This window comes from Rhododendron vialii, chromosome 4a (assembly GCF_030253575.1).
Source record: "Rhododendron vialii isolate Sample 1 chromosome 4a, ASM3025357v1".
NCBI classification, from domain to species: domain Eukaryota; kingdom Viridiplantae; phylum Streptophyta; class Magnoliopsida; order Ericales; family Ericaceae; genus Rhododendron; species Rhododendron vialii.
Window position 1 is genome coordinate 19,739,009 of NC_080560.1, and position 14,903 is coordinate 19,753,911.

The 14,903-nt window shown below is 39.2% G+C and overlaps 1 protein-coding gene across 1 annotated transcript; it reads right to left on the reverse strand.

Moving 5' to 3' along the window:
- Window positions 1-3,249: 3,249 nt before the first annotated feature.
- Window positions 3,250-6,524, reverse strand: LOC131323791 (uncharacterized). Its single transcript, XM_058355632.1, has 9 exons — window positions 6,386-6,524; window positions 6,227-6,295; window positions 5,727-6,115; window positions 5,599-5,639; window positions 5,296-5,352; window positions 5,115-5,211; window positions 4,649-4,913; window positions 4,065-4,462; window positions 3,250-3,390 (listed from the first exon to the last, which is right to left on the reverse strand). The coding sequence occupies exons 1-9, from the start codon at window positions 6,522-6,524 to the stop codon at window positions 3,250-3,252; spliced, it is 1,596 nt and encodes a 531-aa protein (XP_058211615.1).
- Window positions 6,525-14,903: the final 8,379 nt, after the last annotated feature.

Below are 14,903 nucleotides of genomic sequence, written 5' to 3' on the forward strand. Positions count from 1 at the left end.
TAATCGTTCAGTGTCCGCTTTACCCAATTATTGGCAACATGTGTTTGATGATTCTGTTCCTAAATTTTATGATATCGATGGGGAAAATCTGTACTTACACTTAGACAAACTTGAGGAGATTTGTGGTGACGATGAAGTGGCTCTGTTTAGATTGTTTCCTTTGTCTCTAAGGGACGTTGCTAAGAATTGGTTTCATTCTTTAAGCCAAGACTTGAATCGTAGTTGGGGAGATATATATACACAATTTACCAAAAAGTTTTCCCCTGGGTATGAGACTCATATGCTATTACGCGAAATCTTAGATTTTTATCAACTACAAGGTGAGTCTTTTTCTCGATGTTGGTGGCGGTTTAAATGTTCACTATTTGGTTGGCCACAACACACCTGTGATCTTGGGCGCATTCTTGATATTTTCTACAAAAGTTTAACTTTTGAGACACGTGAGATGATAAATATGAGGGGCGATTGTGAATTTTTGGATAAGGATGCAGAAGAGATTGATGCTTATTTTGATCGACTAGCTGATTCTCTTTCTTGCAATGAAGTTAAAATTTTTGAAGTGATCAATTCTTATGCATTGGAAGATGAAATAACAGAGCCACTTGTAACTTGCGAAATAGTTGATCCAAGCGATGAACCTAAAGTGCTACAATCTCCTCAAGAGCATTCTAGTACACTTGAGATGAATTTTCATGATACGACTCTTGAGAAATCAGTGCCAATAATTGTGAAAAGTCCACTTGATCTTGATAATCTAATAACCCCGACCATAGATGATGTCATTCCTCCTATTGAGCATCCACCATTACAAGAGATTATCACATTAGAACAAATTGACTTTCTTGGCGTTGATAATTTTAATATGGTTTACCATCCATTTTTTCTGAAACTCGTCAACAACTTGAAAGTTAATTTTGTTTGGAATTCGCACTTGGTGGAAACTAAATTTCAAACGCGGCTAAAGCAACTGAGATACTCTAAGTATTTGAGTTTGTGGCATGGCCGCGTACAATTTTTAACGAAATGCTTGAAGTGGGGTGAGATGTTAATATTTGTTGCACTTCATAGTGTGATTAACATTTGGGTTTCACATGATGGGAGTGCGTGTCATAAACTTTTTGTATAGTTTTTGTTTTTATTTTTTATTTTCTCTCTTTCTTTAATTTTTTTTTCAGCCTACCTTTCCAGCCTATTTTTCTTCCTTATTTATTTATTTAATTTTTTGCTTTGTCCATTCATTTCCTTCTTTATTTTAGTGTCTTGTTTTGTGGAGTCTAATGCTTTGCAGGTTGCATTGTTTAAGTTGGGGGGAGTTCCATTTTCTCCCACATCTTTTTAGTTTGCATGTCTCCGTACCTGAGGTGATATCTTTCCTCTCTTTTCCGCTCTTGTCTTACCTTTTAGTGTGCTTGTTTTCAATGAGGACATTCAACGGTTTTAAGTTGGGGGGAGTGACTCTTTGATGCTTGTTCATGTTTAGAATCTTTAAAATTTTGAAAATTTCAAAAAAAGTGGGATCTTTCTTGCACGGAACTTGGAATTTGCGAGATACTTGTTGATTGCTTGAGTTGAGACATGTTGTGCATTGGATTGGTATTCTACATATTGCTAGTTCTTTATGCTATCTTGTTAATGCGCTTCTCAATGGCACTTGCGTTTTGCATCTTTCTGCACTTCACGTCTATTTGGACTTAGTTTGCTTGTGGGTGTCATTTGAACGTTCTCAATGGCTAGATTAGTGGAGACTTATGCCCTAGTGAGCTTTCGAGCCTTATCTTTTATTGGAGTGGTGTCACGTAACTTCTTAGTATGTCAACGAAAAGAATATACTTGTTGATGGTCTCATTATTCTTGATTGCTGAGTGTTGGAACTTGAACACATAATACTATCTCTTGGTTTTGGTTTGCCACATGGGTGTTACACCCCTGGGAGAGGATTATAGGCATTTTCTTGATATTTGGGCCGATTCATTCCTTTATTTTCACGTTTATCCCTTGCAAGCCACTTTGAGCCTTTTATACTTAGCCTTTTCTTGGTTAGCTCCACCTTCCATATTGTGTTTGGAGAAAGGCAAGAATGTAAAGGTAAAATTTTTGGGTAGATTGTGAATTTTTGTGCCTGAATTGGTGGTGTCCCTTAAAAAAAAGAAATACAACAAAAGAAAAAAGAGAAGAAGAAGAAGCAGAAAGGGGCACCAATCTATTTGAAAATGAGGAATCGTGCTTTATGGTTGAAAAATGTTGAAAGGTTAGAAGGAGAGATAAGGTGGAGTTGAAAAGAGAAAAAAAAAAAAGGCCGCACATTGCTAAATTAGCCTTGAGTTGTTTGCCTATTCTCGGACACTTGATATTTTACCCTAACCTTGAAATATTTTTCCTTACCCAACATTACTACCGAAATTAAAATCCTATTTGATCCTTAGGGTGATGGGAAGTGGATTGATGGATGTGAGAGTGAGTTCCAATGCTTGGTGTTTTGTCCATGAGACCGTGTGTCCACCATATTAAACGTTCTTTTCGTGTCATAGTGTGCGAAGTGTTTTACTTTCAATTACATAACTTCCAAACCGCACACTTGAGAGTTCATAATGCACCTTGTTTCAAGCGATTTTATTTGTGAGTGCATGACACTGTGAGAATTGAAGTCGAAGCACGGTCCAAAGAGAACTTTGAGTGGCATGTCATCGGTGACTAAGTCCAAGTGTTCACACACGCTAAATTAGGTGCCATAGTTTATATGCATCTCTTGATAGCATTTTTAACTGGTGTTGCCTAATATATTTGTGCAATGACTTTGTGCCTTGGCTTGAGAGACTAATGAGTTACTTGCTGGTTGTGGGTTCCGTGTAAGGGGATTCATGGTGTTTTGTGGGTGATCACTGTTGAAAACCCTCACGAGACTTCACTCGTCCTACCGGAACCGCCCGGGGGTTTAAAAGAACTATCCATTTTAATTTATTTTCATTAGTTGTTTGCTAGGGACTAGCAAAATGTAAGTTGGGGGGTGTGATAAGTGCCGAAATATTGATATTTTGACCCTCTAAACTACACTTGTTAGCCATTTATATATGTTGCTTGATATTAATTTGGCTTTTATTTTGTTTATAGGTTGATCGAGCTCATTGTCCAAGATTTTGGATAAAAACAAGAATTTAATGATGTTTGGGGTCAAAGTGCAGAGTTACTCAAAGTTCAATTGCCAATTAATAATTACATAAAGTCCCATGGACCTCTTATGTAGTTAATGCTTTAAACCCTACCTAAGGAGTATATAGCTGTGACTTCGGCAAAGAGGATCTCTCGGCCGGGAAAATCAGTTCTTGGACGAGCACGACAACGCACGACATCACGGAAAAGAATCCGGCTCCGATGGCCGGCTAATTCCATTCTCTAGGGGGAAGATGAAACTTCGTATCAAGTAATTCTGTTTATGCGTAGGATTTTGGTTTATTATTCGGATCGATTGTATGACTAAGAACCCGTTTTGTTTTGATCAATAGAATGATTTTTAATGGTTTTAATCTATTGAGTATTTGTATGCGCGCTTTCAAATACGAGTTATACAATGGTTTTCATTGATTGTGATTGGAGTTCTGAGATAGATTATGCTTGTAAGACGGATCGTGCCGTTAGGCGGCTTGACCGTGCTACTGAGATGGTCCGTGCTATGGGATAGTCTATGCCTTTTAACAACGCAATTATTTTCTTGACGATTATCTAAAGGGTTTGCAAGTCCTAGCGATAATCTCTTCTGATTCGAATAATTAAACCGAGCCTATGTATATTGTTGTTACGTGGTCGGAATGGATTCGAAAACCTAGATCTTTTTCCCATCAACTTTCCAACTCTTACTTTTATTGTTTTCTTTATTTAATTAGTTCTCAAAATCAAATCAATTCAACTTTTTCTGTCCGAATTAATCTAGAAGTTAATCGAATTTAGCGTAACTTAGCCATACTGTGCCTGAGGATCGACACTCGGTCTTAACCACTATTCTACGGAGTTGTAGTTAACTCCAAGTTTTTATAAATATATTTTTGACACGGTACGACGCGGTCAGTTACCAATGATTGTTTTAAAATATCAAAAGCTTTCTGATGCTTTTGTTCCCATCTGAAATCCTGTTCTGACTTCAATTTCAACAACGGGGAGAATGCCATTGTTTTTCTAGATAGATTGGCAATGAACCTTCGAAGGAAATTAATCTTTCCCAAGAACTGTTGGAGCTCTTCCTTATTGGTCGGGGCTTGTGCTTTCAAAACAGCATCAGCCTTAGTTTTATCAATCTCGATCCCTTTTTGATGCATTAAGAATCCCAAAAAGTTTCCTGCTGTAACACCAAACACACATTTTAAGGGATTGATTTTTAAATTGTAACGCCTCATCCTTTCCAGAGTCTGTTCAAGATGATGTAAGTGCTCATCAACTGAATTCGACTTCACAACAACATCATCTATATAAACTTCCAAGAATTTATGTAGAAAATCATGAAAAATCAAATTCATAACTCTTTGATAGGTTGCTCCTGCGTTTTTCAATCCGAAAGCCATAACCACCCATTCGAATGTTCCTATGTATCCAGGACATCTAAATGCTATTTTATGTGTATCTTCTTCAGCTATATATACTTGGTTGTAACCAACATTACCGTCCATGAAGGACAGCATTTGATAACCTACCGTTGCATCGACTAGCAAGTCAGCAACATGCATTGGATATTCATCCTTTGGTGATGCGGTATTAAGATCTCTGAAATCGACGCAAACTCTAACTTTCCCATTCTTCTTTAATACTGGGACAACATTTGAGACCCATTCAGCATAGTTGACCGGTCTAATGAACTTTGCCTCAAATAAACGTTCCATTTCTTTCTTGACTTGAGGAAGGACGTCATCCTTCATTCTCCTAGGTGCCTGGTTAAAAGGTACATAATTCACTTTTATAGGTATTTTGTGCTCGACTAAAGATCTATCTAAACCTGGCATTTCATCATAACTCCAAGCAAAACAATCTTTAAATTTACGCAACAAATACTTAAACTTTTCCTTTATTTCATCAGGCAAAGTAGCATTGACATATGTGATCTTAGGATCTTCTGGAGTTCCCAAGTTTACCTCTTCCGTGGGATCCTTCACCTGGGCCCTATCGTCGTCTAGCTTAGCCGGTGCTGGTTTCAAGGCTGCTAAACCTAACTCTTTCATGTTCAGTGGGCTATCATCAAAAACACACTCAGCCCAATTACAAGAAATAGGCTCATCTGCCTGCAATTTTCTGTCAACAAGAAAAGAAAACAACCTCTTAAAAGTGGCTTTAACAGTAGCTAACTCTTCACTTCCTGTGTCTAATAGGTTTCTAAACATTAAAAACTTGTTGATCAATTTTGACAGGCCTTGATATAATGTTAGGCCTGGTGAAATCCTTGCTCAGTTCCTGGAATCCTTCCTTAATGTATGTGAGGAATTGACTCTTAGTTACCCCAACTTGATTAGATCTAACTTCTGAGTCTTCTATCCTTGTTGGCCACAAATGTTCGTTGTAGAGATCTGCTTCGATATTGTTGGTCTATGATTTGAATGGATGTCGGTCTGCCCAAAAGACCTCCATTCTTGCTGCTTCCTCCGCTTCAGAAAGATCAAAGCCTAATGCAAAGAAGATGGCACACAACTATTTATATGAATCCAATCCCTGCCTAGTAAGGCATTGTAATTAGATGAAGAATCGATTACAAAAAACGTTGCATGCATCCTCCTAGTCCCAATTTGCAGTTGCAAAGATATGACCCCCTTAGCAGGAGAACATCCCCCAGCGAAATTGCCGACTATAACTTCTGTTGGGATCAAATCGTCATTGGTTTTGTTCAGGACTTTCAACATTCTAAAAGGTAAAATATTGACCACTGCTCCATTGTCGACCAACACTTTTGAGACAGGCTGGCCATTCATATGCAGTTTAATATATAGTGGTCTCAGATGCCTTATTGAGGCATCGTCAGGTGTTCTAAGAACCACGATACTGTTTTCGTGTTCATCTGTCTCGACGTTAATGGGTTGTGACTGAAAATGCTTCTCTTTATCCATTATTTTTACAATCGATTGGGTAGTATCTTCAACATCACCTGCCAAGTTTATAGGCTAATTTGGTTTTGCCTTGAACTGCTTTGGTAGAACTAAAATCATATTACACTGATAGTTTATAGGTACTGACCCGAATTGGATTGCGGCCAGACTTTCGCCAAATGTTGTAGATCTCTGTGGAGATGGGGAAGCATCTTTGATCAGGTCTTCCTGTTCTGAACCTTCATCAAAGAGATCATCATCGTCTGCTTCCATGAGTTTTTGGAATTCCTCCATCTTCTTCTTCAAGCTCTGCTTCAACTCTTTCTTACCCTTTGGTTGGGCAGTCGACTGGGGAGAAGCTTCAGCATTACTTTCTTGCCCCCCATGCTTGAGAGTTGGCTTTTTCGGACCACTGGCTTCTCCTTGCTCTCGGGTCCACACCATGTTTGAAACCTTTGATGGTTCCATTCTTTCTCATGGTTCGAAAACATGATCCCATGGGTCACCATAAGCCTTGGCTGCAAACTTCCTTTGAAGCCTTCTCTTCTGTGAATTGGATACTTTGGTATACCAACCCTCTGCTGGGAATTTTGGGTGATTAAGTGTGCTCCAATCCTCATGATCATGATTAGGTGGCAAAACCATCCTAGGTTGGTGCCATCCACGTCCATAAGGTCCTCCACCTCGTGGTCCAGCACCTCTTCTGAAACCAACACCCCTTTGATTAGGGTATCTCCCTCGATTGGGAAATTGGTATCCCACTGCTTCAAGGTCTTGGCAAGAAGGCACCCCAGGTCTTGCAGGCACCATCGGGTGTCCTCTGAATAAGAATGGTCCATCGTCTGGCCCATAGCAATGCTCTAACTCTATTCTGTTGAAAAGCCCTGGATCTATTCCTTCAAAAATCAGTTTGGCCCCAACATATATTTGAAGATCGTTTCCCCCCATTGTGTTGAACCTTAGTCCGGACTTGGAGAATGCATTTTTCTGCTCCTTTTCTGCTATAATTGCTTCTCCATACTGGACTTCATGCCCACATCTAATACAGAGGTAATCGTTTGGGAACTTGGAGGTATGAGACTTTGCTGACTCTTCTTCGGTCTGCATTTGATCTTCATCCCCTGTTTCTGTTTTGCAATATTGGAACCCAACCTTTTAGCTAGGATGGCTGTCACCATGTTCACTTCAATCTTTGGAAAAGGGTTGGATTCGATACCCATCGGGTCCTTGTCGCCTTTAGCATATTACAGCAACCCTTTCTGGATCAAGTCCTGTACACAATTCCGAAATGGAACACAATTGTTAATATTATGCCTAAATGAATTGTGCCATTTGCAGTATTCTTTCCCCTTTCTATCTTTATCAGAAGGGATAATATGCCCAGGACTTAAAGTGATAAACTTTTGTTTCAACAGTTCATCAAATATTTGGTCAACTTGTGCTAAGTCAAACGAATACTGTCTATAATTTGCTTGCCCCCACCGCCTATTGGGTTGGGACGAAGGCATATTCATTGGTTTTTCTGCCTTAACCAGAGTGTCACAAATTATGGGGGTCTTCCCAACAACTTGTGCTACATCGATTTCAATATCTCCTTCCACATCTGGGTAATATGTTCCCAAAGACGTATTCTTTAATTGCTCTTCTTCCTGGAGAATAGCTTCAAATTGAGACGCTCTCATAGAGAGTTCAAACAGATCTTTAAAATTAGATCCATTAAACTGCTTTTTGAAATTAAACTCGAGACCATCCTGAGCTATTCGAACTATCTCAGTCTCTGGCACATTACAGTGACATTGGTTTCTTAGCCTTTTAAACCTAGTTAAGAACTGCTCTGCTATTTCATTTGGCCTTTGTTTTAACTTAGCCAAATCAGCGATCGAAACTTCTGGTTCGTGCCTAAAGTATTGAGCATGAAATTGTTCTTCCATATCTTGCCACGTATGGATAGAATTTGCAGGTAAACTTATGAACCATGTGAATGCTGTTTTAGTTAATGAATGCGGGAACAATTTCAATTTAAAAACATCATCCAAGCCCAGTTCACCTAACTGCAGGCAAAACCGACCTACATGTTCGATTGTTGATTGGTTTTCCATACCACTAAAAAGTGATAACTCAGGTAATTTATACCCCCTTGGTAAAAGCACGCTGTCAACCCAATGTGGGTAAGGCTTCCTAAACATAGGTTTCTCTACCCTGCGCAGCCCTGGTCCGTACACATCTTGGATGACTTCTAATATTTGTGCCCTGTTAATATTCATGGGATCTGGGGCTCTAAGAACATTTGGTACGTGAGGTTGTGCGAGAGGGACATTCTGACCATTATCATTGCCAATATTTGGCATATTGTGAACGTATTGACCACCATTTCCATTATTTGACCCTACTGGCATAGTATGGTACGTATAATTGCCATGAGTTGGCAAAGTTTGTGCAGTGTTATATACGTGTTGACCATTGTTCATGACTTGGACTCCTGTGAAACCAGTCTGAGGATTCTGACTAAGATTTAGACAATTACTTTGACCATTCCCACTACTATTTCCAACTTCATATATAGATGGAACATTCTGATAAAAACTGGTTGGCTTTATTGTGGATCGTAAAGCAGTTGGACCTACAAATGGTCGACTGTGCACATTGATATTTGAGTCAAATGCTGGGTTTGAATATACCTGTTGAGGGGCCTATCTAGGCAAATCTCCATATTGCAACTGTTCATGGACTACACCATGCGCATCAACATCTATGGTGGATGGGGGCATAACTACCCTTCTCATTAGGGTAATCAATTCCTGTGCCGCTTCGTCTTCTGGGTTAGACAAAACCTGTGCCAACTGCCTGGAAAGGCTCTGTATATCCGTTGGTGCACTCAAGCCATTCCCTTGGCTATTATTTGGCATCCTTTGTTCAGGATGTACCACATTGTTTTGGGTTTCCAAGCCTTCATTCTGAGGTTCTATCGGTCGGTCGCCTTGCTTTTTTGTTGCCGGTGCCATTACTTCCAAATTAGTAAGAGGCCCTCCTTCTAGCGCCAAAATTGTTTGTCTATTTTTACTTGCAGTCGACGAATCGACTAAGAGTTGTTAAGCGTGCTGGAAATGTGGGTGTTTGTGGTGATGGAGTTTGGTTCCTTGCCGTATTTCAGGACTTCTCTGGAAGCAAACTTAATGAAGTGAATGGAGATGAAAGAAGAACAACAAAATGAACTTTATTATTCCTCGAGGTAGAAGTCAATCGACTATGAGAACACAATCAAACAGACAGTTACGTTACAAGCTACTCCTAGCACTACAAGAAAAATTCAATTGGGTGACAAATGAAAATCGTCATAAATTGCATGTTTTTCTTCACAAATAATATTGGTGACGAAAAAAAAATTGTCGACTAAAGGTTGTCGAGGATTCCTACCTGGTGACGAAATCTATTTTTCGTCACCTATAGTGCCTTTTGTTGACGAAATATTTCGTCACCAAAAAGTGAATAATTGGTGACGAAATTTTTTTCCTCGCTTGTTGTGCTTTTGACGACGAAATTTTTTGTCATCAATTATTCCTTTTGGAGACGAAAAAATTCATCACCGATGGATCACATCGGTGACAAAAGTTTTCGTCACCAATATAAGAAATCGGTGACAAAATTTTTCATTGCAAAAGATGTTTTCATATGCAAAAAAAAAATCCTTCTTTCTTGCTCCTGCTGGGTTTCGAACCCGAGTCCCTTGAGTTTTTCGCGCAAGCTCCGACCAACTGCTCTACACACACTTTTCTGTAAAAATTTGAAATATCTAATATATAACACATATTTTTAACATGAAAATATATTTCGAATGTAATTTTGAACCTTTAAACATTAAAATTAGCAATTTTGATAAACATGAAAGTTGTAGTCAATTGAGTTATTGTTCAAACCCAATTTGGATTATCTCAATCGAAGATTTAAGTAAAGAGTTATATCCGAAATACATTTAGTGACAAAGCGCAATTCATAAATTTTGTCACGAAAGGTACCCATTTGACGACAAAATATATTTTTCGTCACTGAAAGTGTTAAAATGGTGATGAAATTATTTTTCGTCACCAAAGTTAAGCATTTGGTGACGAAAAAAATATTTCGTCACTAAATTGCTCTCATTTAGCGACGAATATATTTTTTGTCACCAAATGATTATCTTTGTCGACGAAAAATAGTTTTGTCACATTTTTTAAGCTTTCGGTGACAAAAAATGTATTTTGTCGCCAAATGGGTACCTTTGGTGACGAAAATATTTTTTTCGTCACTAAACATGTATAATTGGTGACGAAATTATTTCGTCACGAAAGTTGTCAAAACAGTGACGAATTTATTTTTTCGTTGCTAAATATACTCATTTGGTGACGAAATTAAATTTTGTCGCCACTTTTTCGTCACCAATTTTTATTTTTCTTGTAGTGTAGAGCAAGAAATGTAAAGTACAGATAAAAGTAGAAGCCTTTGGGCGATTGATTGGGGGGTTCTAAATATCCTTTTTTCCTGTATTTATAGGCTGTCTTCGACTTGAAATTCAAATCGGATGGAATTCCCTCCTTCGATTTGAATTAAGTGGTTCCATGCTCCCTATTCTTGCTCCACTATCTGCACGAGGCGGTTACTTCTCCATGATCTCACATGTTCCCAATGTTGTAATTGCTTCAACTGCCTGCTTCCATTAACTGTCTTGCCCACGATCTACACGTAATGCATGTTCTGAAACGTGTTCTGGAGTTTGAATACTAACCGTCGATCAGTCCACTTAATTTTCCTTAATAGGCTTCACATTGCATTTACATTAATTAGTCTAAACGTGCTGACACATGTAATATTTTGACCCAATCTATTACATTAGACTAAATAACTAAATTATGGTGTAAACAGTTACGACCCGCGATGGGACAATAAGATGGAAAATATAGTTTTGTAGGTTGTATGGAGTGTTTGGGAGCCGATTGTATTGGATTTTGCAATTTATATTTTGGATTTTTGAAGTTAGAATGTATATATACATGCATAATATATTTTGCAAAAGGAACAGTATTTGGGAGTACAACAATCAAAATAAATTATGGATTAATATTTTACTGTGTAGTCATTAATTGATTATTCATTACTAGGGCATGCCTATAACCGAAGGCGCGTCTTGGAAAATTCAGCATTCAATAAGGCTTCGAGTGCCCTTAAAAAGGCGTGAAAAAATTGAACATGCCTAAAGGTACGCACCCACATATCTTTATCACTAGAAAAACTAATTTGTCGTTATTAGTGTTAACTATATCGGTCACCTTATAAAAGCATATGCGCATTTTTATGACAATTGCAGGCTTCATGTCAACACAGTATATCTTGCAATATTTGATATTTCAATTAACGGATGTGGCCCTCTCTACGATATCGAAATGTTGTACTCCCTCCGTCCCATAATATTTGTCCGGTCTGCGAAACGGAGACGTAAAATAATACAATTTTTGTAAGAAAAATTGAAAAAAAATTCAACAATTTACTAGATCTTGACGAGTTCTTTTAACTTATGAAAAAAATTTGAATTTTTTCTTGAAAGAAATACATTATTTTATAGTCCCCGTTTTACGGACCGAACAAATATTATGGGACGGAGGGAGTATTAATCTCATTTTTTTTTTATTGGCAAAAGATGAAATTTTATTTAAAAAAAATGGAGAAAGGGGAAGGGAATCTAACAAAGAGTTGGAAAATACACCACAAGAGCATAACTCAAAACACTCAAAGGTCTACCAGGGTCAACGACAAAATAAGACATTATAGTACAACCCAACACCCATAAAACAAATAAAGCCCAAACGCCCAAATCCGTTCCAAACCTGGGCCGGCCCACCCAAACCAAACCACAAAACCCTAACTACACCGGTAGCCACCATCGCACAAGCCATCGGAGCCCAGCCTCGACGTTAAGTCAAGCCGGCCTCTCCCAGATGTAGAGACCGACGGCGGGAGCCAGCCTACGACAGTGAAGGCCGGAGCAGATAGGGCCTGAGGGCCAACCACCACCATCAACAGCAGCAAACCCAAGCAATCCCCTGCAACACAATCTTCATCAGCAACAACACCACTCCAGAGCGACGAGATACCAGCCCCATGCCCAATTGAGAGCTCCGACGGCCGTTGTAAAGACCCGATTTTTTAAACAAAAATATAAGTTTTGTTTTGTTAATATTATTTTGCTTAAAAAATTATTTTTGCTGTCACACTAAATTTAATTCCGTAATCGATCCTGTGCGCGCATACCCAGCGAGTGATTTTTTTTAGTGTGTGCGTATGTTGCCCCGGAACAAACCTTTCCCCAACCTCCTTACATTTTAGGAGAAAGAGAGAGGGAACTAGAGCCCGTTCTAGAAATGGAAAAAAAAAAAAAAGTCCTTATTTTTCAAGAAAGCAATTTCAAACTCAAAAATTATGCATGGGCTTATTGAAATATAAAAATATGCAATATAGATCTTATTTAAAAAGATCTCGATGAGAACTTTTATATGATACAAAAAAATTAAAAAATTATTTTTTATTTATATTATTTTTGAGTTTGAAAATGTGAAATAAATTGTTTATTTCTTAAGAAGATTTCTAGAACGGGATCTAAATCCCCTATTTTCCTCCCTAAAACCCTCCCCATTCGACAACTTATTTTTGCCCTTGAGTTTTTATCCCCCATGCAATAAACCCCACCTCCAGCCGAACCTCCTCCATCCCACCCGAAACCACCACTATAGGGGGATGAAAATAATTGATGCTTCGGATCACCTTGGATTGCAACGGCTTATTCGTGCCTCTTCACCGGAACCCTAATTCGTCGTCTGAACCCTAATCTGCAAAATAGACAGGGGGTGAGTGCACCTTTGCCTCTCGTGGCAAAGGCCCTCCGAAGCTTTAGTTAGTATCACGTACTAGCGATCAAACCCTAATTATCAGTAGGAAAGCAATAAGAATGCAGTGTATTGCGTACCTTTTACCTCTAGGTTTACCTCTTATTTATAGATTTTCGTATGCTTGTTGCCCAAGCATCCCTGTTTCCATAGGATTCCCAACTCGTATAGGAAACCCAGTACATCAAGGATTCTTGTTTCCTTTATCAGTTTATTAGAAAAAGAGTCTTTTCAGGATTCTTTTCCATTACTGACCGAACATCCCATTCTCATTGGGTATTTTTCTCAGACCCTATATTCTCGGGATCTTATTCCTTAACGGAATACCACTGTTTCTGGATTCTTCCAGAATGTTCCCTATGCTCCAATACTTGACTGAAGTTCTTTCTTTTGTTCGGCCATCTCGTTGCCGAACAGACTTCCTGGACCAGTTACTTCACATGTAACTTAGTCCTAACGTAATCAGAATGTCTCTATCTGCCGAACAGTTAGTTTACACCACTGACTTCTCATGTCATTGGCCTTTGATTAGCCGAACAGACTGCATGGACCAATGACTTCCCATATCATTAGTCCATATTGCTGTTCACCGAACTGCCCGGCGGTAAGTCCTATCATACTTTACCACGTGCTTCCAAACATCATGTGTTCGGCAACTAAATGTATGTGCTCGGGAATACCTCCCTACAATTGCTCCCCAGCTTCATCTTTTTACCACTGTTCGGGGGCAATATATGAAGCTTAGAAACAAAATTTTATTCAGACCAGACTCTTCTGATCCCATGCAGTCATAAATTCAATATTTCATTGATGCCTTTTGGCGCCTCCATCATTATACCATTTCGGGGTAATGACTCCACGTGGCACGTTTCGTATGCCTATCATTAATTTCGAACTGACGTTCTTTGAAACGGCGTCAGAACAGACTTTGCTTTCCGTTACTTTAACCTGTAACGGCGTGAGAGGAGACGTTTCGTCTTCGTCACTCGCCCTTAAACCCTTGAAAGGGCTCCTTTTGGGTTTTCACCCAAAACACTCGAACTTTCAGTCTTTCTCTCTCTAAGCTTTCTGCCATCGCCGCCATCTGCAAATTCGATTGCATTCCAGGAAATCGTCACGGTATCTTTGTAAGATTCTCGTTCTAACTCCATTTCTTCTGCTTAGGTTTCCATCTGAGATTTCATTCTCAGATTTTAGGTCATTTCTAGGGTTTCAGTCACGCCTATTCTTACTTTTACGTTTCCTTCGAGTATATCCATGGCGGATGAACATGGCAACCCTCCTAGACCCAGTAAGTTTAGGAAGTTTTGTGATACCCCCGCCGCCATGGCGGCATTTAGGACGGATTATAACGTTCCTGAGAACGTGGGCCTCGAACTCGCCCCATTAGGTGCAGACAGGGATGGCGGTTCATGGGATAGAATGTGTATCCCGATTGTAGCCATTGTCGAAGGCGGAGTTCGTTTTGCCCTTCATCCACTACTTCGTCAGATCCTAAGCTGGTACCGTCTCACCCCTATGCAAGTATCAACAAATGTGTTTAGGCTGATAATGGGGGTAGTTGCTCCGAATAGGATTTTAGGGACCCAGCTAGGAATTTGGGATATTCAGTGGTGGTACAGTATTGTACTAAACCCTGAGTACAATACCTACTATTTTAAAGTTAGAAGGGCAGAAAAGCGTCTCATGCTCAACCTGCCAGACTCTGCTCGGGATCATGAGATTGATTTCCTTTATGTCACTGGAGCCTTTGAGCCACTAGGAGAGGATGGCCAAGTGCTAGGGCTCCATTGCCCCCACATATGGGGCTATCCACGTATGCTCTTGCTTTTTAACTTTTGCAATTCTTCGTTTACTGCTCTCTCATAGCTTTTCTATATGTCTAACTTTGGTTGTTTTCAATTCGGATCTCGCAGCTGAAAACGCTAACCATCGT